This window comes from Canis lupus, chromosome 24, assembly GCF_048164855.1.
Source record: "Canis lupus baileyi chromosome 24, mCanLup2.hap1, whole genome shotgun sequence".
In the NCBI taxonomy this organism is placed as follows: Eukaryota; Metazoa; Chordata; class Mammalia; order Carnivora; family Canidae; genus Canis; species Canis lupus.
In genome coordinates, this window is record NC_132861.1 from 8,824,343 (window position 1) to 8,852,192 (window position 27,850).

Genomic DNA, 27,850 nt, shown 5'->3' on the forward strand with positions numbered 1-27,850 from the left:
ACGTGTCTGTTAGTCTTTCTTATGTCTTCTTTGGAGAAATGTCTTTTCATATCATCTGCTCATTTCTTGACTGGATTTTTTGGATTTTGGGTGTTGAATTTGATGAGTTATTTATGGATTTTGGATACTAGCCCTTTATCCGATACATCATTTGCAAATATCTTCTCCCATTCCACAGGTTGCCTTTTAGTTTTGTTGTTTCCTTTGCTGTGCAAAAGCTTTTTATCCTGATGAAGTCCCAATAGTTCATTTTTGCTTCTGTTTCCCTCACCTCTGGAAGACATATCTAGCAAGAAGTTGCTATGTCCAGTGTCCAAGAAGTTGCTGCCTGTGTTTTCCTCTAGGATTTTGATGGGTTTCTGTCTCACATTTAGGTCTTTCATCCACTTTGAATTTATTTTTGTGTTTCCACATAGATGTTTTATTTTCATCAATAGTTTAGCTTAATTGTAAATTTACTTGTCAATTATCTCTAAGGACTATAAAGCTTGGAAGGTCCTTTTAAAAAGTTTATTCTCCTAACTTATTATCTTATTATGCTACTAATTGACTTAGCAAAGCAAGGCTTTCTTTATAGACCTGCACTGCCCAGTGGAGCACCCATTAAGCCCCTTGTGGCTATTGAGCACTTACAGTCTGGCTAGTCCAAATTGAGTGCAAGATGTGCCATACGTTCAAAACACACACCAGATTTCTAATACTTAGTATTTTTAAGAGTATATGAAAATCTTAATCATTTTTATGTTTATTACATGTTGAAGTTATAACATTTTGATTATATTGGAAAAATAATATATAGCACTAAGATTTATTTCTTCTATACTTTTTAATTTTTTAAATGAGGCTACTAGAAAATTTAAAATATGCAGCTTGTACTATCTCTCTGTTGGATAGCATTGTTATAAATCGTATAAAGGAAAAGCTTCCAAGGCATTAATGGATTCTGATTATTGTCCGTGGAAGACCAAAAGTAAAGTGAAAAATGTCCTTAATGAATCTGAAAAACCATCCTTGTAAACTCAAGCAACAAGAACTAGGCATAAGTGCAAGGGGTACACGGGAGTCCAAGGCAAGAATTGTGAAAGCAGGGCAAATACAAGTGTGGCAGCAATTAGCCAAGAGGCCTCAGGAAACCACAGTTTACCACCTAATGCCTCTGTACGATTGGTCCCACAACCTACTAAGACGTGTAGAAGTTCCAGGGGAACAGTCTCTACATTTCAAAAATATATGTAAAGTGGTGAAATACCCAGGATTCGTCAGTAAAATATTATAAAGACTGAAGTATAGGGAGGGCGGTGCTCTGACCCCCCCTCCTGGAGCCCCGCCTCCTGGCCCCGCCTCCCACTTACTCCCCATCCCTCCAGGCTCCTGCGGTCTGGACAGACCCAAGGGGTGACCTGGCTCCTTTCCTGCCAGTGGGAGCCACCGACCTCCTGCCAAGGTCCACAAGGGGACTCGACGTTAGCATGCTGCTCTCACAGTACCTGAGTTGGATGGCTTCGAGATGTCATTTCTCTTCCAGCTCTTTGGCGTCTCTGTTTTTGTCTCTTTCCGGTCTTCCTCTGTTTTGCTCTCCCAGCATCTAAAAGTCTCTGCTCCACCACAAGGATGAGCCTGGGGCACCCTGCATCGCCACCCATCTTTCCGCCTTGCTGTCAGACCCATTTCTTCACCACCCATGTTCTATGTAGTTCAGTCAACTCAAAAAAAGTTCTCTTTTTTTTTTTAAATTATTTTATTTTATTTATTTATGATAGGCACACAGTGAGAGAGAGAGAGAGGCAGAGACACAGGCAGAGGGAGAAGCAGGCTCCATGCACCGGGAGCCCGACGTGGGATTCGATCCGGGGGGGCCAGGATGGCGCCCTGGGCCAAAGGCAGGCACTAAACCGCTGCACCACCCAGGGATCCCCTCTCTTTTGTTTTTTAAGAAATGTATCTAGTAGCCAGTTATATAATTAGGAAAGAAGCAAAGCCTCAGGCAGATTTATTACAATACTTCATCAAGGGACAGAATTACTTCTGTCTACACTCAAGGAAATGAAAATTAATGTTGTAGCAAGAATATTTTTAAACATTATTTAACAGTAATTAACAATAAACTGGTCCAACCAATAGGAATGGTTACATGAGTTGTGATAAATTCATAAAGCAGAATCACTCTACAACTATTAGAAATCATGCTTTTGAAGACTAATGACAAAAGAAACACACACGATAGAAATTAATAAAGACACATAATTATTTGCAATATGATCTGACTCCATGCAAAATAAAATACATCGGCTATGTTAATAGTGGCCACTTTGGTAGTGAGCTTATAGGTCATTTTTCTCTTTACATATAGTTTCTGTGTTTTTCAATTTTTTACAATGAACATAAATTACTCTAAGAATCGGAAAAAATATATACATAAAAGAAACTATTATATCTAGTTTCTAATTTTAATACCAAGTCCAATTTTTAAAAGATTACCAACAAAAGCTCATCTTTCATGGAAAAAAAATCCTACCACCTCTGAAGATGATACATAATACAGTACAGCAATTTTTTTGCACACTATCACCCTGTGTCAGCAAGATTAGCGATGCTAGATATGATAGTGGTTTACCTTGCCTGATACGATATTGGCTTATCTAGAAAAGAAATAACATGATCATCCGCAACTCCAGTGTAACAGAAAGACCCCTGTCTGAAAATCATCAAAACTTAAGGGGCTTTCAAGGATAAGACCTCATTAGCCCTTTCTAGAAATCAGTAGCCTGTTTCACTGTGAAAGTTCAAAGCAAAACTAGTTCAAAGCTAGTTCCACAGAAGTTGCAGCAACAATGTAAAATAAACCTCAGCAATCATAGGAACAAATCTCCCAGTGTTATCAGACCAAATGCTTTGGAGCCTACTAAGAATTTTAAAAACCTCAATTCAAAGAAATCATGACACATTCTGAAGAACAGCAAGCGAAGTCACTCGTCAGCGGATGAGTTATTATTTCGTTCTCACTTGCTCAGGAAAGGTCACATCATTCATTGCATGGAGTGCTCTAAAATCGAAGAGTTTATAATCAAATTAATCATACCGTTGCTCATAATAAGTACTTTTTCCTCCTTTCCTCCCCCTAGAGCCACGCAGTACAATGCATTTCAAGATCAGTTCATGCTTCCTGAAGAGGCCAACATCTCACGATTCATACTTATTTTTCTACAAACATTAAGAGTCCTTTTTGCGCAGGCCCTTGGTAAGGCCCCAGTAACACAAAGTCCTCAAGGACCCCCGGGCCTGGAGACCTCAAAAGTCACAAACGATGAAGTTCTATAATCTGCTCTGCTAAACATATCATTAACCAGACACGGAAACTAATATTAGCAGCATTTGCTAGAAACACTGCTTTTAAAAGGAACGTTGCTGCCCCCCTTGGCCCCTTGTCACTTCTCCTATATTCTACCCCTTTGTTTTTCAGGGGAAACTTGGTTCAACAGCGAACCCTTAGGCATATCATGGCGGTTTAGAGATGGTTGCTTGGGACCTTTTAACTTTTTATTCCAACATCTGCAATTATTACTTCGAGATAAACATTACATTTAAGAATGGGCACTGATTGAATGGGCACCATTCAATTTCTGTAAAAATGTTGCAGAGTGACCCCCACTTCCCATACATTTGTTACAGTGTGTGTTACAGGAATGATGGCCCCTGACAGTCTTTGATTACCCTTCAAAAAAAGAACAAATCCAGGCACTATTCACATTATCCAATATTTTACAATCAGCTATGCTCATTTACAAACGTCTGTCATATGCCACAAAAATTTTTCTTCTAGAAGCCGGAATAACGAAACCTATAGTTTCACAACACTGAGAAGTGCAAATGGTTAACAGCTGATGTATGTGCATAATTATTTCAAAATAGATGAATAGGAAAATGTTCAGGACTATTTATAACTTCTTCTGCCTTTCCTAGAGTAGTAGAAAATCAGAGAAAGAGAAATAATAAAAGCAAAAAGTAGGAAAGCTATGAAAGCCAGTAAAGACTTTCGGGTGTGAAAAAAGCTGCATTCGGTGCACAGGGTGAATTCCTCTGGACAAAACCGCCCCAAAGTTTCAGGGCCTGGGAAGCCATTGTTGTCAATAATTTTCCTGTAATGCTTCACCGACGGTTTGGGCTCAAACTGGTTTGCAGCATAATGATAGAGGCCAAACTTCGGAGCTGTGCGATCATTAAATGAGTAGGCAAAGTATCCACAAAGATTGATACCATCCAATACGTAGGCTGGAAAAACAAAAGGACAGAACAGTCATTAAAAATGTTTGTAGGCGACACTTAAACCGCATTAGTGAGTGCATCGGGGAAACTTCCAATACCATTTGTTTTTATTTTTTAAAAGTTTTTTTTCAATACCATTTAATAACTAAGTTAGGTTTAACCATAAAGGGCTTCTTTCATGCAAGGACCGATACTGAGCTACGTGTAACATGGTAGGTTTTCCGTAATTAAACCTCCTATGATGGGCTCGGCTTAAATCTTTAGGCACCTGCAGGAGGCAAGAGAGCCGTGAACCCATCCGAGGTAGGGGACAAGGGAGGCCACGGGTTTACAGCTTCAGAGGAGGTGCTAGGGATTGTCCGCTCTTTTCGAGCTGGACTGCATCGTCCCTGGGGGAAGATGCGAGCTGTCTCTTGGACTTGCTCAGCGTGGAAGGCACGGGCAGCACCTTGCGGTGGGAGTGCCAGTGGGTGTGTCCCCTCTTGGCTACCGCGGCCCGGGGACACGGCTTCTAGGGACCGCTGTCGTCGGGCGGGCCGGGCCGGGCCGGGCCGTACCTTTCAGAGCTTCATTTACATAGTTCTGCATGTAATACACCCTCAACGAGTCCTGGGCTGCCCGCGGATCGTCATCTATGCCGTTGGATACGATATACATGGGGAGGTCTCCGTACTTGAACTTGAGCCAGTTGAGCACTTTGCGCAGGCCCCAGGGCACTACGGCCACCTGACTGGGGGAGTTGAGCCAGGTGATGTCGGTCATCTCCTGCACTTCCAGGTAATCATTGTATTTGACTGGGTCTTCCTTTTCCCAGTCCACGAGGATGGTGGTGTAATGGCTCAAGGCCAGGAAGTCAAAGGAACCCCGGATTAGCCTCTTCTCTTCGTCCGTGAAATAGGGCAGGAGGGAATGGTCTCTCCGGGTGAGCCAGTCGCGCATCAGCCGCGGGTAGTCCCCGGAGCCGAAGATGGGCTCGGCCAGCCAGCCGACGTCGAACTCCAGAACCCTCTCGGCCACTTCGCGGTCCTTCTGGGAGGAGGGGCAGGCGGGCTCCACCCAGTCGGCCTGCAGGGCGATGGACACCTTCCCCTGCTGCGAGCCCCGGAACTGCTCGTCGTACACGCGCCAGGCCAGCGCGTGCGCCCGCAGCAGGTTGTGCCCGGCGCGGAGCGTCAGGTTCCGCGTGGGCGGCTCGCGCAGCGTGATCCACACCTTGACGTGGCGGCCCAGGGCGCGGAAGCACAGGCGCGCGTACTCGGCGAACGCCAGGGCGGTGCGCGGGTTCTCCCAGGCGCCGCGCTGGGCCAGCGGCCCCGGCAGGCCCTGGTGCGCGGCGGCGGGGCGCCAGAGCGCCACCACCGGGGTGATGTTGGCGCGCAGGAGCTCGCTGGCCACGCAGCCGTAGTAGTGCAGGGCCGCGTGGTTCACCCGGGACTGGTTGCCCAGCGGCAGGAGCAGGGCCCAGTCCAGCGAGAAGTGAAAATGCGAGACGTGCATCTCCTGCAGCAGGGCCACCTGGGGCCCGATGGCGGCAAAGTCCACGCAGTAGGGCTTCCTCTTCTTGGCCCGCAGCCCGTCCACCTTAATCAGCCTCTTGCTGTGATGGACGTCCCACAGGTAAACGTTCGGGTCGGTAAACTGAGACAGAGTGGTGTCCACCTGCCAGGAGAGGAGGGAGCGTGAGCTTCACCTGCCGCCCTGGAAAGGCAGCTCCGTGCAGTCCCCTCCAGGACGCCAGCAAGCAGGAGGAGCAAAGAGACAAGCCTCTGTAGCAGAAAATGCAATCCGTTACAAAAAAAAAAAAAAGATCCCACTTTTTGATGCCGACTTCTTATACCCGTAGTTCTGACTCTTGCACTGTTACTCTATCGTTTGTTTTCTTAAATCTTAATTTTTACGTGTCATTTCAGATGACAAACATTAATGATTCTCACACCCCTCTGGTCCGTGTTAAGCAAGCAAAAGCAGACTTTTGAACGTCTGTATTTTAAGGAGAAAGCACTGATAATGTGAGGCTCCCAAATTAAAAAGAAAAATAGACAAAAAGATAAAGCGTAAAACCTGAGTTAGAGGCAGAAAATGCAATGATACTTAAAATCAAACCATGCTTCTTAAAATCAAGTTCTAAACTGAAGTTTGCTGTAGGTAGACAGCACGCTAGGTATGTGTAACTATTGTCTTTTGTTGGCATTAGTGTCAAAGACAGAACTCAACAGATTCAATCTGCTGATAAAAATGTTCAAGAATGTGGAAATGAGGAACAATGTTGTCATTTACACATACGGGGCTGTTTGACCATAGTTTCAAATTTTTCCTGAGTTATTTTTCTGTGATGATCATGACACCAATGGCTTTCGATCATCTGATACACTAGCCTCCAAAATGAAAATTGGTATTTAGCAAAAGTGGACAAATTATAAAATGGAAATCACAAAATGTTCCCTCCCCATGTGAAACCATGGGGGAAAATACACACTGGAAGCTCATCCTAAGGATTCACTGACTAAACCAGTTTTCTCTTCAAAAACAGTCTGTTAGAATGAGTCCCTTGGTTTGACCCTCCATATACAAGCAGGGCTCAAACTCCAGTTTGGAATCTCTGGCAGAGGTTTCTTTGCATTCTGCCAGCCTGAGCTGCTGATCCTTTGAAGGGGTCAGTGCTGTGTTTATAAAGGAAAGTAATAAAAACCAGCATGTCAGAGGGAAATTGCTTTCTCTGGAGAATTGTCCCTTGTAGATCACCCACACATGCATTTCCCCTAGTATTGTGGGAATGCCCTAAGAAGTATTTTTCCACTGTGATGCGCCCACAAATCTTGTTTCCTCAGCTTTGCAAGAGAAAATATTTGCATGCTCTTTTGAAGTGAAAGTGTTCATGACTTGAAGGAATTCTCTGGATTATTTTTACAGAGCTCCGAGCTGACTAAATTTGTAACGTTTCTACCACAATTTTTCCAAAATAGGAGCTTTTATTCACTCCATCTGCAAACAAATAGGAGAGACTAAGGTATAATTTCTGGGGGTGGGGGAAATCTATTTCTTAAAAATACAAGTCACCTAGAAATGAGTACTCAGGCATCACTCTATCTAACCTCCATTAATTTGTTGACTTTTCTTTCTTTTTTTACTTTTCTTAATTAAAAAAAAAGGAAAATAAAGTGGAGCTTTTTAGAAGAAATGGGTATGAAATATATATGTAGTATATTACAGAAGAAACTTTCTCCTAATAGTGGCCAATGTTAGAGAAGCTCTATGACCCCAGCATGTAGCAGGTTCTGTACCCCTGTTTACTATGAGCATGAATGGTTAGGAGAAAACAAACCTGTTGCCTGGTTAAATTAGGTCCAGTGACCGTGACAGTCCATGTGAACAAGCCAGAGGTCAGACTTCAGACAGATGGTACTCTTACTGGAATATTCTTTTTAAAGTTTTTTAGGATTAATATTAGGAATTTATTTGTATTAGGAGTTTAAAATACTAGCCAAGAGGGAAAAGGATGAATTTCAAAGGTTTAAAAATTACTTCTCAGGGCTTTAACATAATGTATTAAAAGTATAGAGAACAGCTTGTAAATTAAAACATACACACACACTCCTCAGAACTGCCCTACCAAAAAACTTGTTTTCAATTTGCCAGTTAGGAAGTTAACTTAAGAAGGGCACTGCCAAAACAATGCAGTGCTCAAGGTGAAAAGAAAAAAGAACAAAAAAGCAGTTGCAACCTTTTCCCACTAGAGAGCTTCTGGAGATGTTCAGCCACCATGGGTTTGAGAATGAGTTAGTTTGTGTTTGGCTGGTTGTGTGTAGGAGAGACTGGGGGGCTCTGCTGTATGAAGGAATAGGGACCACCCCCCCGCAACTGAAGAAGTAAAAACGGCAGGGCAACCTCCCAGGAAGGGTCCAGGACTGATGCGTGGCTGGCATCAGATCAAATTCTAAAACAAGTGCCCTTAAGGAGTAGAAAAAGCAATCCTCTCCCCATCTCCCTTCCTCTTCACTTATTGCATCAGACCAGAGTTTCTCTGATCTCTCAAGGAAATAGGTTGTACTCTTAAAACTTGCTCACTACTTACCAGCTCCCAAGACAAACACAGTCCAGGGATGAGGAACAGAGCAGGAGGGAAGGGGCTCCCTGCAGTGTCTTGCAACTCCCCGAGTTCACACTGTCTGCACAGAGATGCTGTCGGAAACTTTACTGCATGTAAAACTGAACTGGGAATTACCTGCCTGGGCATGGGCTGCTATCAGACGTCAGGGCATAGCACGAGTCATCAGGGACAGGGCCGGGCAGGGAGTGGGGCCGGGCAGAAGGTCGTGAGAGAGAACACAGACCAGGGACCAAGCTACCCTCAGCAGGGGAGGAAGGAGGGATGGGGAGCCCATCACCCTCCCTTTGTCCCCTTGTCCCCTTCCTCCTCACCAGCAGCCTATTTGAGCCCCACTGTGGATCTCACAGGAGAGAAATTAAGAAAGGGAAGTTCCAGGAACAGAGGCTGAGGGGGAAGGAAAGAAGAGAAGGGAAGAAACCCCCAAACCCAACAGGGCAGAGCTGCAAGTATTGCTCCTGCACTCAGATATCCTTGCTATCTGTGTCTCGCAGTCACCTTTTAAATATAAGAAGGGATATGAATCTGAGACTGCCCTTTAAACTCACTGTGGTCTGCGAAAGACCTAAGAATTATACACCTCAGCAAAAAAATATATTCAGGATACTGTTGATTTATTTCCTTCGATACTTACAAGAAAACAGCAACCCATTTCAACTAAAAGATCTTTCCTCAGGTCTGAGTATCCTAAATACTTCTTTGGAACTGAAGGGTAACAGAATATGCCACCCCAAAATGTGACTGTGGGAACTCAGGGCCTACCATCCCAAACTATGCCCCTCTGCTATACTGATTATTGTGAGCTGCAGGGCTCAAAAATTATAGCAAATGCAGGGAAAGGCTTTCTCTGAGCTCCCCTTACCTGCCTGAAGACAGATCCTCCCAAAGGAACTCAGTTGTCATCAGTCCCCTCCCAGGAGTTTCCTCACCTAGGCAAGGTGGAGTCTTGTCACAGAAAAGGAGACCAGAGGTCACCACAACACACAGATGGGCTGTGTCACAGACTATTGTGGTTTCCATCTATTCTTCTAAGGGCCCATTCATCTTTCCTGAAAATTGTTTCTTCTTCCCTAAGAGACCCATATCCCACCCTAGCTTCTGGCCTTTTCTATTAAGATGGTATGTAAGCCCGAATCCTAAATCACCTCAAGTATTTACGCATTTTTCTCTGAGTATCTCCCATGTATATGTAAGCTACACATATTAATAAACTTCTGTTTGCTTTTCTTTTTTATTTTTAAAGATTTTATTAATTAATTAATTTATTTATTTATTTATGAGAGATACAGAGAGAAAGAGACAGACAGAGACAGAGACATAGGCGGAGGGAGAAGCAAGCTCTCTGAAGGGATCCTGATTCAGGACTCAATCCCAGGACCCCTAGGATCATGACTTGAGCTCTGAGCCGAAGGCAGACACTCAACCACTGAGCCACCCATGTGCTCCTGCTTTTCTCTTGTTAACCTGTCTCTAATTATAGGGTATCTCAGCTAAGAACTCAGAAGGGTAGAGGGAAAGTTATTTTTCCTCTCCTACCAAAGCAATGAATTGGCTAGAAGCACCCGACATGCTAAATACCATTGCTTCTCCATGGGTACCAAACTCTGTCTCTGTCTTGATCTCTACATTCATATTGGTCAGCAACACCCTACCACCACCCTGCTCACTTAGCACCCTGCTCTGTGCACTCCATTATTTGTGTATCCAGCATTTTCCCTCAACAGGCCTTTTTGAAAGCAGGGGTCAACCATACTCATCTCAGTGTGTACTCCCCTCGACGAAGCACCCCCGGCAGTTAACATAGGGCTTTGTATGCTAAACATCCAATAAATGCTACTAAAATATTCCATCAAACTCTAGGAAACCCTTTAGGATTGGAAAGTTAAAAATAATATTGATTAATTAAATAGTAAGTGCTCAATAAATATTGGCTGACCATTTGGATCATTTGGAAGAACTTCCTTACCACTTCAATGACCAGTTTCAGAAATGAAATTTTGTGCAATGAATCATTGGAGCAAGGGTTTTTATTGCCAATGGGCTTGTGCAACAGGGCACAGCTATGCCTCCGGAGGGGACAGAGATGTCCTGATGTTCCTGCCTCAAGCTCAGCGGCTCCACTGAGACCTGAGGTACTGTGTTACATCTTGTTTATGGAAGAACCCACCTGCTTTTAAAAAGCACTGTGAAAACCACTGTGTTAAAAGGGAGTATTTTATCTTTTTTAATATTTTTTCAGATCTTAAGTAGTCATATATTTTAAATATGTTCTTCCTTTGGGGCTGATTTAAGGTGCAAGATAAAGCTAGGAAGGTTTTTGGAAAGAAGGGTGCAAATTCCAAGCTGTGCCCTTACTATGCTCATTAAGGATCCGCCTTTGGCCTGAAGAATGGACAATGTGCCATGATAACCTAAGAAGGAAGCACTACTTACTAGTGATAGGGCTTGGTGAGACTGCTCATTGGTTTTGTCAGCTGACTTACTTGAATGTAGTTGTCAACAATTCCCCAAGCAAAGTCACAGGGAAATGTCCCTTCTAGGGGCTGATTTTCAGGTAAAGGAGGGAAGCCATTTTTCTCTATCAGCTTTTGGTAGAACAAGGCTGAAGACTTTGGCAACAGTTTCTTATCCTGGCTTAGAAAGTCCACGTAGAAGAGTCCACGTCTGATGCTGTAGCCTCTGTGCCACTCGAAGCCATCCATAAGGGACCACGCTGTGTATCCGATGACATCCACCCCATCCAGCCTGATGGCTGCAAAGAGAAGAAAGGACAAAAACAACATGACCCTTAGCTGGGCACTCACAATTCAAGAGCATTTGAGGGGTTTACTATATGTGGAAATAAGTTACATACAATGCTTAGTGTTTGGTAAACCTATGACCTTTTTTACTAATGAAAAGCTGCCACACCTGGATAATTCTAGAAATAAGTGTCTTCACAAATAGGATGGCCTCCAATATGTTTTTTGCTTGAAATATTTTTATTTCTGTTAGGTGGTCTTTGGGCCAGAGACGTGTCTTACTTCATCTTCTATTCTAGCATTGTGTCTGCTGCAATAAATGAATAAAACCTTTCAAAGCACGACCACTGGAATGTTTTCTTCAGAAAGTGTTGACATTCCTTTTTCTTTAAAAATTATTTTATTCAGTGCAAATAGTAAGAACCCAAAAATATACACAGAGATCTAGATATCAGGGGATTTACTTAATCCTTAATACCATCTGAAAATCTAGAGTAGTGGGGTGCCTGGGTGTCTCAGTGGTTGAGCATCTGCCTTTGGCTTGGGTCATGATCCTGGGGCCCTGGGATTGAGTCCCATGGGGCTCCCTGTAGGGAGCCTGCTTCTCTCTCTGCCAATGTCTCTGTCTCTGTGTGTCTCTCATGAATAAATAAATAAAATCTTTTTAAAAAGTAAAAAATAAAAATCTAGAGTAGTAACTGAAAATCTGGTTACTTCACACATCATAACCCAGTTTCTCATTGACAAAGGAGTTTTAAAAATGCATTTAAGTTCCTCATTGACAAAATGAGTTTTCAAAATGCATTTAAGGCCCCAAATAAGAAAGATGTTATATAAGTGCATTCCTGCCATTGCCAAAATGATTTTCTGCATTATGATTAAAAACTATAAAAACTATAAATTCATGTAGTTTATTACAGATCATCTGAAAGATTGTTTTTCCTGTGGATTTTGGCAGGAAATTAGAATTTTACCCCCAGTCCTACCTTTTAAGGTTTCCATTATGAATTTTTTGAGGTAATACATATATTTGGCATCATCTCTCTTGGTGGTCCCTGAGACAAACCAGCCATTTTCCACAATAAATATTTGAGGGTGGTTATATTCAAGGTCAATCCAAGAAAGGAGTTGCCTCAGGCTGGGAGATTCTAATTGGTGGAACTTCATATGAGGGTCCAAGAGTTGAAAACTCAAAGTTGGTCCAAAAGAAAGAGCAAAAAAGTCAGCTGTTCCCTTGATGAACTTTTTCTCAGATTCAGTAAAAACAGGCAGAAGAGATGACAGGTTATTCTTCATGCTCTCAGGATAGTCACCATCAATAAATATGGGCTTGGCAAACCAGCCTAGTACAAAGTCAAGAGATTTTTGACATTCTTTGATGCTATGGTCGGTCATTCTTCGAGGATTGATCCAGTGGGAGCTTAGGGCAATGGATACCTGGCCTCCCTGAGTTGGGCGGAAAGAAGTATTGTAGAGATGCCAGATTTTGGCGTGAGCCTATAAAGAGAAAAGCCATGGTGAATTTCTCTGATTGTGAGAAGAAATATAGTACATTTTTGAATCCCCAACTCTATTGGTATCTGTTTCTCATCAAGCCTAACCTAATGAATAACCCCACAGTGTTTAACAGTCACCTGGAAACAATAAATTATTTTCAGAGTTAGGTCAGCCCACAGTAAGCTGCTACCATGACCAGAATTGTTTCCATTGTTTTTCGGTAGCCAGCGGAAAATGTGCATTTCTTGTCTTGAATGCAAAGTGATTATTCATACTTTGAAAAGTTAATGAAATAAGAATTTGTTATAATATCTTACTACTTAATTGACTTTGGATTTTGTAATTTTTCATTAATAGGCCTCATGAAAGGAACCAATCCTACATTATGATCACACCAGGACTTTCTAAACAGGATTATATTTATTTTTATCCTAAGAGACTGGGAGTTTTCGAGTTGACTCAAATTGTTGGAGTCATTTTAATATTTTGTGTGCATGTCTCACAGCTAAAATTCTAACACATGTTCCCACAACCTTTGTTCTTCCCTAAGAAGAATCAGCACAATAAATTAAAGGACCAGCTCCAATATCTAACCTTGGCCCATCCTCTGGAACTCAGACAGTGCTGGTTTTCTCACCAGGTGCAAGGTACGAGCCAAGAGCAAGAATCACCCACGTACAGCCTCAGGGAGATCAGATGTCCATTGTTAGCACTCAGCTGGGAGTTTCCTACATCAATGAAATGGGCTTTGCTTCCTTAAGATTAACTTTATACTCCTGTAAAATCCAACTGACTTCTGGTATCTTATTTTTACTTGTTTTCCTTTTATTTACAAAGACTAGTGAGGATTGCAGGGTTTTTCCTCCCTTGCTTGAATCAAGTTTCTCTTCACTTTAGAATTTGTTGATTTACTCCCGTTATTTTTCTACAAATACAAGAGTTGTTTATCAGCCTTTTACTCCCCTAATGTAACCTCCCTGAAAACCCCATTCCAATTCTCTGTTTGACTCATATACTCCAAAATGATCATGCCAATTTCATCCCACTCCCTGGGCCTAAGAAGCTCATTCACTCAGTATGTCAGATATCCTCTTCATTTCTCCTAAATATTCTTCTCATGGTTCATTTCAGTGCAGGTGTCCAAGAATGATCTCATCACTGTTCTTATGAGTTCAGCCAAATATTTCAGTGGAATAAAACAGTTTACATCTAACTTTCATTTTTAGTTTCTTAGTAAATATCTACTGTGTTTCATTCCACTGAATATATTTTTTTTCATGACCTGAAGCAGCTACCCATATGCTAAAAAGGAAATGAAGAATAAAAAGTGAATCAGAAGAATAGTGGCATTTGCCCACGTGGTTCAAGAAAACTGGAGCTCAGTTGGGCTAGGTTGCTGGCTCTGTGACGTCTCCCACCTCTATCTTCCTCACCTGTACCACCTGATCAGTCTCTTCACCATTGTCAAGAAATCTCACCAATGCCATTTAACAGTTAAGCAGAAAAGGAAGGGAGCAGCTTAGGCTAGTCCTCAGGATATTAGACCACAGCATTTTCTTAACTAGGTCCATTGAGGCCCATAGACACTTATGTCTTAAATTTAACAGACATGCTCAATAGAACAAATATCGTGATGGAGAATCTAAGAAGCCAGGCAGGAGTGAAAGCAACCCGAGAACTTCCTAATCTGGGCCAGTTTGGCAGGTAGCTGAAGTGGGAGTCATACAACAGAATGGCCTACACTAATGCACCATTCCTCTAACCTTGGATACTTTGACACCACGCAGAGGAGGTCTGGCGAGGAAATGAATGCCCTGGCCACATGGTAGTGTACACACAGTCTTTAATGTCAGATAAAATTCCTGCTCCATTACTTTTTTGTGTGTGCCTTTAACCGTGTTACATAACCTGGTCAGGTGAGGCTAACTTCCTTGTGTCTCCCACAGGGATGTTATGAGGACTAAATAATTTACATAGAACACCTAACACAGAGTTTGAACATGGGAAGGTCTCCATGAATGCTTATTCCTTCTCTACCTAAAGGTTGAGCAGGCCAAAAAAGGAAAGCTTAGCCCATAAAGCATAGAATACCACCTGCTATGGAATTCAGCTTAAGTACAGCCAAGTTATGTAGTGATACCATCAAGGGATTGGATTAGAAGAGACTTAGGTTTGGATCAAAACTCCTGCATCCATTAGCAGTGTGAACCTCAGTTACTTCTGTACAAATAGGAATAGAAGGTATTCTCTTGCAGGGACATGATGAAGATGAAATGATAGGATGCAAGTAAAAGTGTCTATGAAGTAGTTGATTATTTTAGAGAAGTGTAAATTTGCAGCATTGGGAAGTTGATGATTAATTTTATGTGTCAACTTGATTGGGCTGAGGGACTCCCCAGATAGCTGGTCAAACATTTGTCAAGGGTTTAGCTAAGCTGCACCACAGTAATGCTGCCTCAGCATCCATTTTGTTGGGCCAAGGGACTTAAGGGACCTTAAACTGACACTAGCCCCTCCTACGTGTGCATGCCCTAGACAGCAGCCTGCAGGGTCACAGGCAAATGTAAGATCCTGACATGACCTCCTGAATAGCGCTTGTGATCCACAAGCCCCCTCCCTCCCCTCTACCTATAGGCTCTTTCCATAGACCCTCCTGGGACTTACCAGAATCTGTTTTTTTATTTGAATTGACCAGTCTGGCCCTAACCTAGGAACCTTAATAAAGGCCTATATTTAGATCCTGCCTCTATCTTTGTCTGTGCTCTGCCTGATCCCGCCAAGTGGCCCCTTAAGGGCCGTATACCTCCTTCAGGACCTGTGAGTCACAAATTTTTCAATATCAAGTTCTCCGTTGTTGAACTGAGGCTCACCAAACAGCACTGTGCTCCACTTAACAAATGTTAATCGAGCAAATCTTAACCACAGTATCTCTGGGTGTGTCTATGAGGGCCTTTCTGGAAGAGATTAGCATTTGAATTGATAGGCTGAGTAATGGTCACCCTCATCAAGGCGGGTTGGCATCATCCAATGCTTTGAGGAGCTGAAGAGAACAAAAAGGGGAAGGAAGGGTGAACTTTCTCTGGGGAACCCAAACTAATATACAAAGTGTCTTGGATATCACTTGCCTTAAGCACTCACCCCACCCCCAACCCCCTATTTATCAGTTACTTGACTGTTCACCATAGCAACTCAACTTGGTGGTTATCCCATGAGGGGCATCTGCTCCAGGAAGTTCCCCAACTCCCACCACATCCTGCCTGCCACATCCTACCCACATTGAGGGCTGTGCATCCCTCTTCTGGGTGCCCTCCAAGTCTCAGCCATACCTCTCTTGGATCACCTACTGTAGGTAATGATGCCTCCCTGCCCAGACTATGCTCCCTGTGTGTTCCCTCATCCCCTCCCTGGCACGTGTCTGTTGAACTGAACTGAACCCTGCTTCATTCCATTTTCAGATGGTAGATTTAAGTAATCGACTACTATAAGGCCAGGTGTAGGAGGGTCACCACTTAGAGCATAGCAACAACAAAGGATGATTAAGGGGAAAATGGTTATATTTGTTTTTTTGCATTGCTTTCTAATTATTCCAGGTGTGTTAATCTTACATTTCAAAACTGTCATTTCAAGATTGAGATTTAACAAAGCTATTGACAAGCACTCAGGGAAGTAATTACGGGTGTGCCTAAGAATGTTCACCTTCATACTATTTCTGATTGCAAAATACTAAAAACGATAGAAATGCCCAATATTCAAATATATTCACACTCATATATGCAGTTTTAACACATTATGGTATTACTAAAGATATACTACCATTCAGATATTACAAGTAATGCAGAAGAACATCAATTAACATGGCAAAACTATTTCTAAAATACTGACTGAACAGAAAAGCAGGTTACAAAGCAGTACGTAGAGTTTAACAGTGTTTTTTTCAATTAAAGAAAAACACGTACATAAAAATCTGGAATTATTTATAAGTTGTTAAAAGAGGTTTGTAGCAGGATTGTGGGTGGTATAATTCTCTTAAATTTGCTTATCTATATTTTTTCATTTCCTACCATATACATGTATTGCTTTAGAGGTAAGAAAAAACCTTAAAATTAAAGAAAGGAAAATAGCTCATAGGAACTGCACAGATGACCCTGCTGAACTGTCCATGATGGTTATCTGAAAGCCATGATCTAAATAATCTCTGCCTAACTGTTCTCTGTTGTTCTCTGCTTCAGATCCTGAGTCCTAGGCACATTGAACCTTCCACGAAGGTCTGAAATCCCCTAGGCTTTCATGCCTTCATAGGTACAGCTCTCCCAAGTTTTCCTATCCCTGGTACCTCCAGCCTCACCTCACTTCAAACCTCAGCTCAAGCATCACCTTTCTGAGAAGTCCTCCCTGACTTCTTCCCTCTCTCTGCCCTTCGGTGTCCATTCCATGTGTCTCCATGGCTGGCCTCTGTCAAAGATCTTCACCAAATTGTCTTGCATTCACTTAAGTATCTATATTGTAGGTATTTTCAAGGCACTGACTGGGTCTTTTATCTCAGATTCTAAAAATGTCTGGGTGCAGAATAAGTATAATAAATATATATGGAGGAATGAAGGCTGGAAGTAAGAACCAGATCAGAGTTTGGGACAGCAGCAAACATTTTTCTGGTCCAGAATAGGAAAACTCTTTCATAAGATATCCTGGTTGTATTTTATTTCTGAGACCTTGAAAGACAGAGAGCTTTTAGGCACACACCATTAAGAAAATAAATTAGAAGGAATTTGGCCTCTGAGAATAATACTGTATTGTCTCAAAATGTACTAGTGATCCATTTTGGGACATAAGACACTGGTGTGTGATATCCTCTTCACTTCCTTCCCAGCCTCAGTGTTGAATGTGAAATCTACATTCTGAAAAAACAAGGGGAAAAAAATCAATCTCCTATTCCTTTCTGCCAATCAGCTAGTATCACTAAAGCTTAGAAGTCAGCTGAAATACTCTGAATTCCATAGAACATATAAACATTCTCTTTCAAGTTAAATAACTCCTTGTCATTTACTTATTTGTATCCTTCACAGAGCCCAATGGAAAGTTTCACACAAATTGGTCAGTTTGAAAATAGTGAGGGAAGGAAAACATAGGAAGTGGGCTTCATGTCCATTTCAGCATCCTGCCTTGGTTCAGTTTCCAGATCTGGGTGAGGAAAATGAAACCCAAGCAAGCAACACATGGTAGCATTGCAGAGCTGAGAAGGCAAAAGGCAGCAATATAAAAATGAAAATTTTATCAAGTGTGATTAACAATATTAATTCTATGTAAACTAGGATCTACCTAGATCACGATGAATAATCTTTAGAGAAACCACAAAAATATATTAAACATTTACCTTAAAAGCCAATAGAATAACAAAAGTGAAATACTGAAAAATACAAATTTTTTTTAAGGATCCCTAAAGAAAGAAACAAATAAAACCAATGAGATAAGTAGAAAACAAACAGCAAGATGATAAGCATAAATATCAATCCTACTAATAATTACTCAAATAAAAATAGACAAAAAAATGACTACTAAAAGACAGATACCGTTAAACTAGATTTTGAAAAGTACGTTCCAACTATGTTCTGTGTAAAAGAAACACACTTCAAGCATAAAGCCTCAGATAGGTTAGACAGATTAAAAGAAAAAGGATGGGAAAAGATATATCATGGAAATGGCAAGCATAAAAAAGCTGGCATGGGTCTATTACTAATGAAATAGACTTCAAAACAAGAAGGGTTACAGAGACAAGGATGGGCATTTCATAATGATTTGGTTTGCTTGGCCAACCCTTTACCAGTAAAAATTGCTCTGATTGGCCAAGACCAGTTACTGAACCAATCATTGTCAAGAAGAATGATATCACTATGATGAATTCAAACCAGTTAGGATCCATCCCCGGAGCTGAACTCTCACAAGCTGGCTGAGTTTTACAGGCTGCCTGGAGAAAGGATAGCTACTGCTCAGGCTAAGGGCTCAGGTGAACCATCCTGTGGAGAGCAGGCTTGGGCTGACGTAGAATGCAGTTGTGCTCCCAGGAAAGGCTATCATTCTTATTGTTCTCCACTTTCATGATCAAAAACAATTCAGTTTGGTATGGTGATGATGTTAACTAGACTTATTGTGTTGATCATTTTGCAATACATACAAATATTGAACACCTGAAATTAATATAATGCTATATATCCATTATATCTCAAAATTTTTTTCTAATAATTAAAAATGATTTAAAAACAAAAAAAAATGGTCCTATTCATCAAGAAGATACAATTCTAAGTGCCTTGATATCAGAGCTTTAAAATACACAAAACAAAAACTCAGAGAATTTTAAAAATAAATAAATCAAGAATTACTGTTGGAGATTTCAACTCCTCTCTCACTAATTGATTGAATAGCAAAAAACATCAGTAAGTACACAGACTGCCAAAAGAATACTGTAAACCAGCCCTCATTGACATTTATATCAACACTACACTAAACAATATTTTCAAGTATACATGACATGTTTATAAATATAAACCATATCCTGGACCATAAAATAAATTTCAAGAAGATCAATATGTTAAAATCTTAAAAAGAATGTACTGTGATCAGAATGGAAATAAATTTAAAAATAAAAAAATGTATTTGTAGAAAATCCACCAAATATTTGCAAAGTAAACATAAACCTCTGAATAACCTATAGGTCAAAGAATAGATCAAAAGGGGCATTAGAAAACATTCTAATGTTTTAGTAAAACATCAAATCGAAAGATAGTAAAACCATCAAATCGAAATTTGTAAGGTGCAGCTAAAACAGAACTTAAGGGGAAATTCATTGCTTTAAATATTAATATTACAAAAAGAGAGTGATCTAAATCTCAAGGACCAAAATTTCCACCTTTAGAAGTTAGAAAACAGAAGAGCAAATTAAAACCAGAGTAATTAGAAGCAAGGACATAAGATAAAAGCTAAAATGAATGAAATAGAAAATCAGTAGAGAAAATTAACAAAAGCAATGTTGTTTCTTTAAGATAGTAATAAAATTCTTACAAACCTGCTATGGCTTAGGAAGAAAAAAAATCTAGAAAATACAAATAACAATATAAGAAAACAGGAGTTAGCCCTGCAAATATTCAGACACTAGCAGGATAAAAAGAAAATATTATGAGCAACTTTATGAAAAAAATTTGACAATGTAGTCATAAAATGCACAAATTCCATGAAAAATACAACTACTCAAACCTGACATAAGAAGATAAAGAAACTCATAATTTATCTATATCAGGCAAAGAAATCAAATTCATGATAAAAAATCTTTCAATAAAGAAAATTGTAAACCCAGATAATCTCACTAGTGAGTTCTAGCAAACATTTAAGGGGAAATAAAAGCCCACCAATTCCACAAAAACTCATTTAGAAAATAGAAGACAGACTATTCTCAATTCAATCTATGAAATTAGTATAACAGTGATACAAAAATCTGCCAAAAAATATAGGAAAAGAAAATTAGAAACCAAATATCCCTGAAATATATATGCAAAAATCCTTGAAAGAATTGGAGATCAAACACACAATATTTAATGAACCAAAAGAGAGACGGGGTAGCCATACTAATATAGTCAAACTATACTTTTCAGTAAAAAAATTATTGCAAGAAGGATGCCTGGGTGGCTCAGTGGTTAAGTGTCTGCTTTTGGCTCAGGTCATGATCCCAGCATCTGGGATCGAGTCCCACATCGGGCTCCCTGCAGGGAGTCTTCTTCTGCCTCTGCCTATGTCTCTGCCTCTCTCTTCTCTGTGTGTCTCTCATGAATAAATAAATAAAATCTTTAAAAAAATTGTTGCAAGAGACAGAGAAAAACATGGCCTATGGGAAGAGGGTCAGTCCATCAAGAATTTATAGCAGTTATAAACATATGCACACCAACAGGAGAACAAAATTAATAAAGCAAAAATTGATAGAACTGAAGGAGAGATACATAATTCAATAATAATTGTTGCAGACTTCAATACTCCACTTTCAATAGTGGCTAGAAAATCTAGACAGCAGGTCAACAAGAAAACAGAAGCCTTGGACATTACTATAAATCAGAACTAACAGACATACAGAACAGCCCACCCAACAAAAACAGAAAGACATGAGACATTCCCCAGAATTGACCATATGTGAGGACCCAAAAGAATTCTTTTTTCTTTTTTTAAGATTTTATTTATTTATTCACAAGAGACACACACAAAGGGGGGGGGGGGGGGGGGCGGGCAGAGACACAGGCAGAGGGAGAAGCATGCTCCATGCAGGAAGCCTGACATGGGACTCGATCCCGGGTCTCCAGGATCAGGCCCTGGGCTGAAGGCGCTAAACCGCTAAGCCACCCGGGCTGCCCCCCGAAAAGAATTTTTAATAAATTTTAAAAGCCTGAGGTCTGGCAAGAATGTGGCAAACCATATAGAAAGTAAAGGAGGCAGGCAGCTCCTAAAGAGATCCTTAATAAATTTTAAAAGTATCTTCTCGGGATCCCTGGGTGGCGCAGCGGTTTGGTGCCTGCCTTTGGCCCAGGGCGCGATCCTGGAGACCCGGGATCGAATCCCACATCGGGCTCCCGGTGCATGGAGCCTGCTTCTCCCTCTGCCTGTGTCTCTGCCTCTCTCTCTCTCTCTGTGACTATCATAAATAAATAAAAATTTAAAAAAAAATAAATAAATAAAAAAAATAAAAGTATCTTCTCTAACCACAGTGAAATGAAAAATCAGTAGCATTCACAAATATGTGGAAATTAAAGAACACATTCTTAAAAATGAGTGGGTCAAAGGAGAAATCACAGGGAACATTAGAAAATACTCAGAGAGAAATAAAAATCAAACCACAACATGCCAACACTTTTGGGATGCAACAAAAGTAGCACTTAGAGGAAATTTTATACCTGTAAGTGACCACATTAAAAAAGAAATACCTCAAATCAAGAAGTTAACCTTCCACCTTAAGAAAACAGATAAAAAAAAAAAGAGCGAAATAAACCTACAGCTGGCAGAAAAAGGGAAATAATAAAGATTAGAGTAGATATAAAGATAGACAAGATATCTAGGCAATTATCTGACAAGTTATCTAGACTAAGAAAAATAGAAGACTCAAATTACTAAAATCAGAAACAAAAGTAGGGATATTACTACTGATCTTTTCTGTATATCTACTTCCATAATAGGAGGATTATCAGAGAATACCATAAAAGTTGTATGCCAACAAATAAGATAACCTAGATGAAATGAACAAATTCCTGGAAATACACAAATTACCAAAGTGGCTGAAGAAGAAAGAGAAAAAGGAGAAAGATACCGTTTTTTAATGTTCAATTCTGCCTTTTGTTGTATTATTTCTTTATTGTTTAAGCTAAGACCTCTGGTACAAGTTTGGATAGGGGAGATACCATGTTTATGGATTGGAAGATTCAACACTGGAAGTTATATATCCTCCCCAAACTGATTCCTAGATTCCCCATCATCCCAACAGAATCCCAATATAATATATATATAAATACCAATAATATATATATAAAATATATAATATATATAATATATATATAATAAGGACAAGAATAGCACATTCATATTCTTTCGGGGATTAAATATGTCAGTATTAAATAAATAAGTAAATAAATAAATAAATAAATCAGTATATAAAAAGCACTTATAATTGTGACTGGCCTGGCTGGGTAAGTTTATTATTCAAGTGTGGTAGCAATGTGATTTATGATTTTTAAAAGATCACTGGCTGCTATGTGGCAAACTGACTCCAGGAGGGCAAGACAGGAGCAAGGGAACCAGTTAGGCAGTTATTGTGTTGGTCCAGGCAAAAGATGATGTTGGTTTGGTCCAAAGGAGATAGTGAGAAGTGGCCAGATTTAGGCTATCATTGAAGGTGGAATCAGCTAAACTTGCTGCTGAATTATACATGACTTTCAAGGCAGGGAAAGAATCAAGGACAACATAGAAAGCAACCAGTAAGGGATTGGTGAACGAGAGTGATCAAGTTCTGTTTGGGTTGTGGGTCTGATACCTCAGGGAAGATGCCTGGTTGGTGGCTGAGTGGATGAATGGAAAGCTGGAGAAGACATGGATGATATTAACCATCATTCAAATACATTTCAGAGGTTACACTGAAAAGGGTTTCTTCTGGCTATCATTCCTTAGATTTTTCTTTAAATGAAATGGAATAATTCTTAAAGGATTAATTTAATCCTACAAATAATCTTAATTAAATTGAGACCAATAGTTAAAGAACCGAAATGCAGCCCATAAGCAAAAAATAATTCAAACAGCTAATTTGTATCTACTCCCTACCAAAAAAGAGACCTCAAGGTGTTGTCTGGTTCTAAATTGAAGATACATTCTTTTAAGAAAGGTCAAAGGACTAAACAAATTTCAAATCTATATTACATGTCCAAGGACTTTCTTCAGTCACTGCCACCTTGAGCTGTTACACAAGTATGCCAACTACCCAATGTTCCTGTTTGTAGACCAAGTTAACCATCTTATTTCTATCAGCACAGCTCTGTAGATTATAAACTGCAGTTCTTTCAGATAGAATTTCAAGCAGCCTTTATAAACAACCATCTAAAAGAGTACAAGAATAATTTCCAAAACAAAGCCATCTATAATTTTCTATGCATAAGAATACCGTAACCAGTAGTCTCTGGGCACAGCTCTCCAAACATCATCCAGGACCTGTCTCCATCATCTGGGCCCCAACCTACACCCAGAGCCTCACATCCACCTCCCCTGACACCCAGTCAGACAGATGTATGGAAGCAGGCAGCAGCTGACCTTGTTTGCCTTTACTGCAGACTTCTTAGCAAAGTCAATATGTAGAATTTCAACTCTGAGCACCAAGCCTCATGCCTCTCGAAAGTTAAGAGGAAGAACTAGTACAGTTTCACACCCAAATGAGTTTCATATCTCATCACTTCCCAACCCAACTCTTTTACCATAGAGGAGTCAATTTCTTGAAAGCTCTCACACAGGGCTGTCCCTTGGATGAGAATCCATCAATCCTGAAATGACGTTCTACTTTTCCTTCATTATCTTATAGCCTTCCCTGCCTTCTGTTCTAGATGTGTTTCTTCAAAAAGAGTCCATAATTAACCCTGCTTACTCTTGGTGCTATTTTCCCCAGTTACTCTGTAAGTGTCCACTCCTTCCAAATTTGGCTCCATTCTCATATCCTCTGTGAAGATTCGTTTGGCTCCCCAGATGCATGTAGACATTCCTTTCCTACCACACCCTGAACATATGTAGTCGGATACCATACTTTGTCATGGTTCTTCATAAATTAGTCTCTCTTCACGAAGACCGTATACTCTACCAATGAGAGTTGAATAGAAACAACCTGAACATCTCACAATGAGATTATTTATTTATTCTTTCAGGCAAATATTTATTGAGTAGCTACTATGTGCCAGACATAGTCCCTAGATGAGGTGAAACGATCTAAAGGGACAACAATAAGGATTCATTGAAATAATCCATGACTAAGAGATTAAATGGAAAAAGTTGTTAGCTACAAATGATCATCAATAATTTTAATAAATTATAGTCAGCTACAGATAACGCATGTGCAGTACTACCTAATTTATGTAAATATACAGAATAAATAGACATAGGACAAGAGTCAATTTCAACTTTAAGATGAATAAACCAAGGCAGACCAATGAGAGATCCTCCCTGAAATTTTTCTGCTGTAGTAGAGGCAAGGGTCTATCCTGCCTCTGGAATAAATCTGGACTTGTTGGCATGGGATGACCCCCTCTGTAAAAAAGACAAGAATATCCAACTGCATGCACACACGAAGGAGGGGGGGGGATGGGGGGAGAGAGAGAGAGAGAGGTTGCCCCCTCCCCCACCCCACAATGGTAATAATTACCTGCAAGTCCAATCCCTGAAGTCCCTGGAGTTGTTTTCCAATTCTTTGAATTATCCATGTCCTTCTAATACAATCCTTTTTCTCCCTTAACCTAGTTTTAGTTGGGTTTGATAATTTGCAAATATGGAATTCCTAGATGCACATATACTCAAATTTGAGATTCGTAAGACCTCACTCAGGTAAAGGTATGCTTTTACAGTTAGGCAAGACAAAGGCCAAGGTTGAGTTTTTAAATCATGGTGTGATTTTGGAATGTTGTTATCTATAATCATTTTGTCTGGATTTTTCCAAAGTAGGTTCCATAAAAGGCCATATTCATAAGTGTAAACTTCCTTCAAATGAAGTAAAAAATATTTCATAACTCAGAGTAAATATAACAATAAATCAGAGATTAAGTTTCTTGCTTCATTTATCTGTATACAACTAATCAACCTCAGTTAATTCATTCTATTTAATACTAAATCATGCTGCCATAAAAATCTGTCCAAGTCACTGATGCTAGGTTGTTAGCAAAATATCCGGCTTGTGACCAGAATCCACCTAGTTCATTAATCACCATGTTCTCAAAGACACAGAGGAGTTCCAATCCCTGAATTTTATATCTCTGTTTTTCTAACAGCAACAAAATGAGAATGGTGAGGGAACAAGTCGGGAGACATCAGGCAAAATGAGAAAAAGAGACAAGAAGATAAGGAATTCAGATAAGGAATGTTTATCATACGGTCGGCAAAAGCATCCTGTGGTTCATCCATCAGCTGGAACCCTTTCAGTAAACATCTATTACTAAAATCACCAATGTAATTCTATAATACCCTCCTGAAACAGCTGCTCTCCAGTTTCAACAAAATTGAGCAAAGCATTTTTCTCATAATAGTCAGCTTTACTTTCTAAATGTTTTACCTCTGCCTCCTCACCTAATTCTCCTGCTCAAAATTATCAACAGCAGATGCCAACTGACTGACTCTCTCTGAGGCTTTAAGATCATTTATCAGTTCACAGGCTCATTTACGGCTGTTTGCTTTCGAAATAATTCAATTCCCCTTGCAGTAGAGAACCCTTCCTACCTAAAGAAAAAGTGACACGTAAGCATGCGAGGGCTTCTGCATTGTCAGACAAAGTAAAATTACAGAAATATAAAATATGTTTTGTGGAGGGGCACTTGGGTGGCTCAGCTGGTTAAGTGTCTGACTCTTAATTTCGGCTCAGGTCATGATCTCAGGGACATGAGATCGAGCCCCGTGTCAGGGCCCAGCATAGAGCCTGCTTAAGATTCTCTCTCTCCTTCTCAGGGGGGTGGAAAAAAAATATATATATATTCTATACACACACACATACACACACACATACATATGTATATATATGCACGTAAATATATTTAAAACATATATATGTATATGTTATGTTTTTATTTTTATTTTTTGTTATGTTTTTATACATACGTATGTGGATATGATATTTTGTTTTTGTTTTTTTGTTGTTTTTGTTGAACATTTGGGGAACAGCTTAAGAAACTGCCATGCGACACCATGGAATGTCGACCAGGCATTACAGCGACCATGACAGCCACTTCTATGTGTTTCCAAATAATACATAAGGTGAAGAGCAGGATTCAATGAAGCCTGTTCACCAGGACTTCCTTGGAACCAAATCAGCAGTTGCATTTGGTTGCTGGAAGTTGACTGTTTCAAAACATTGCCGTATTTCAATATATTGTCAATATTTTTACATAGACAAGAGGAGGTGGTGGAGGGAGCTGATAAATAGGAAAGGCCAGGCAGTCCTGTCCTGGTGCCCTGTCTCAGGGAAGACACATATACATATGTATGTTTTATGGAGTAGCTAGCAGTAGAAAGTAATTACCCACACTTTCCTTCCCTCTTTCCCATTTGCCTTATGTGCTGGCAGTTTCTACACGGTTTAAATCACAGTTTTTCATGGCAGATTCCAGTCATGACATCAGGTTAGGAGCAGCCACAGCAACTTTGAAAATCCAAGTAGGATAGAACTACCTAGAAATTATCAGAGTGTGCTGTGTATAGTAAGGATAGGTAAGCACTGCTTCATGAAACTTTCATTTCAGTTGTGAATGTGTCAACTTTCTTATTGTGGGTCAAGTTCCAACTATTTGAAAGTCACCGGTCCAAGTTAAGGGATATTTTCATTCAGTAAGTATTTATGGAGCATCTACCTGCCTGGCACAGTTTTAGTACTTAGGGAGACAATAGTAAACAAATCGAACAAAAAGCTCTGCCCTCATGGAGCTTCTATTTTAGCAGAAGAGACAATAATCAGTGAAAGTAATAAACACTACTTACTATAAAGCATGTTAAAAGGTAATAAGTGATACAGAAAATACAGAACAATAAAAGACAGCCTGAGTGCCAAGGGCAGGAGATGCATTTTCTTGGTGGTGCTCACAAGAATCTTTCATTATTTTGCCGTTAAACATGTTGTGGTGTTAATCTTCATTTTACATCTTTGTAGGGCAAAATCCATATGTGTTCTCACTGAGCAAGAATCATTTCCATTAACATCTACCCTCACAGAATTTAAAATACCCTAATCCATAGTAAATAACAAATCAAGCAAAGGCATACTCCCCTCTACACCCCCAGAAAATCAGAATCAGAGAATGGGATTAACCCAAGCAGATTAGCTTCTGGCCTCAGCTCAGGAAGGCACCTCATCTTTCTGCCCCATTTCTGTGTCTATGGAAATTTTTTTACAGACTCCCTTTGTGATCCTCAAAGATTATACTTTATCTGCACACACACCCTGCTATATAAAAGCTGCTCTCCTTGGGCATTGGTCAGATTCATTTATAAATGTTCTTCACGGGATATAAATTAACACTTGGCCCTACAGTGTCAAGCAACTGCTAAATCTCTAGCTTCTGTCTGGGGATGGTGCAGGAAATCAAAGATTGTATTTTCAACAGCCACTATTATGCCAGAGGGATCTTGTTTGTTTGCTTATTGTATTTTGTTTTTTAATTGCTCTTATAGGATCTTCTCTTCTGAAGCTAAAAACCAAACCCCTAAAATCCTTCTCCACACATTTCATTTGCAGTACCTATAAATTTAGGGAGCTCTTCTTCCACTAGACCCCCCTCCAGGAAGTACTTCTGGAGTCAGGAAGTAGGTCTCTACTCCCCCAAAGGCCAGGTCGCTAGGAGAAGCAGTTTTAGATGGGGTGGTCAGGCCATGCATCATTCAAGAAGGTGGCTTCTGAGCATAGGCTTAAAACAGGTGAGGATGTTGGTTCTATGGATTGGGGCATCAGGTGGGATGGGGAGAACATTCTAGGCAGGGAGGAGAGGCAGAAGAA

The 27,850-nt window shown here is 40.3% G+C and overlaps 1 protein-coding gene across 1 annotated transcript in view; it reads right to left on the reverse strand.

The window, feature by feature from the left end:
- Window positions 1-1,719: 1,719 nt before the first annotated feature.
- Window positions 1,720-27,850, reverse strand: part of KL (klotho) — a 46,275-nt gene continuing 20,144 nt past the window's right edge. The window contains exons 2-5 of the mRNA XM_072797185.1: window positions 12,096-12,606; window positions 10,852-11,120; window positions 4,821-5,922; window positions 1,720-4,269 (exon numbers count right to left, since the gene is read on the reverse strand). Of these exons, the coding sequence (XP_072653286.1) occupies window positions 3,932-4,269; window positions 4,821-5,922; window positions 10,852-11,120; window positions 12,096-12,606 (2,220 nt within the window). The 3' untranslated portion in view covers window positions 1,720-3,931. The remainder of the gene's footprint in view (window positions 4,270-4,820; window positions 5,923-10,851; window positions 11,121-12,095; window positions 12,607-27,850) is intronic.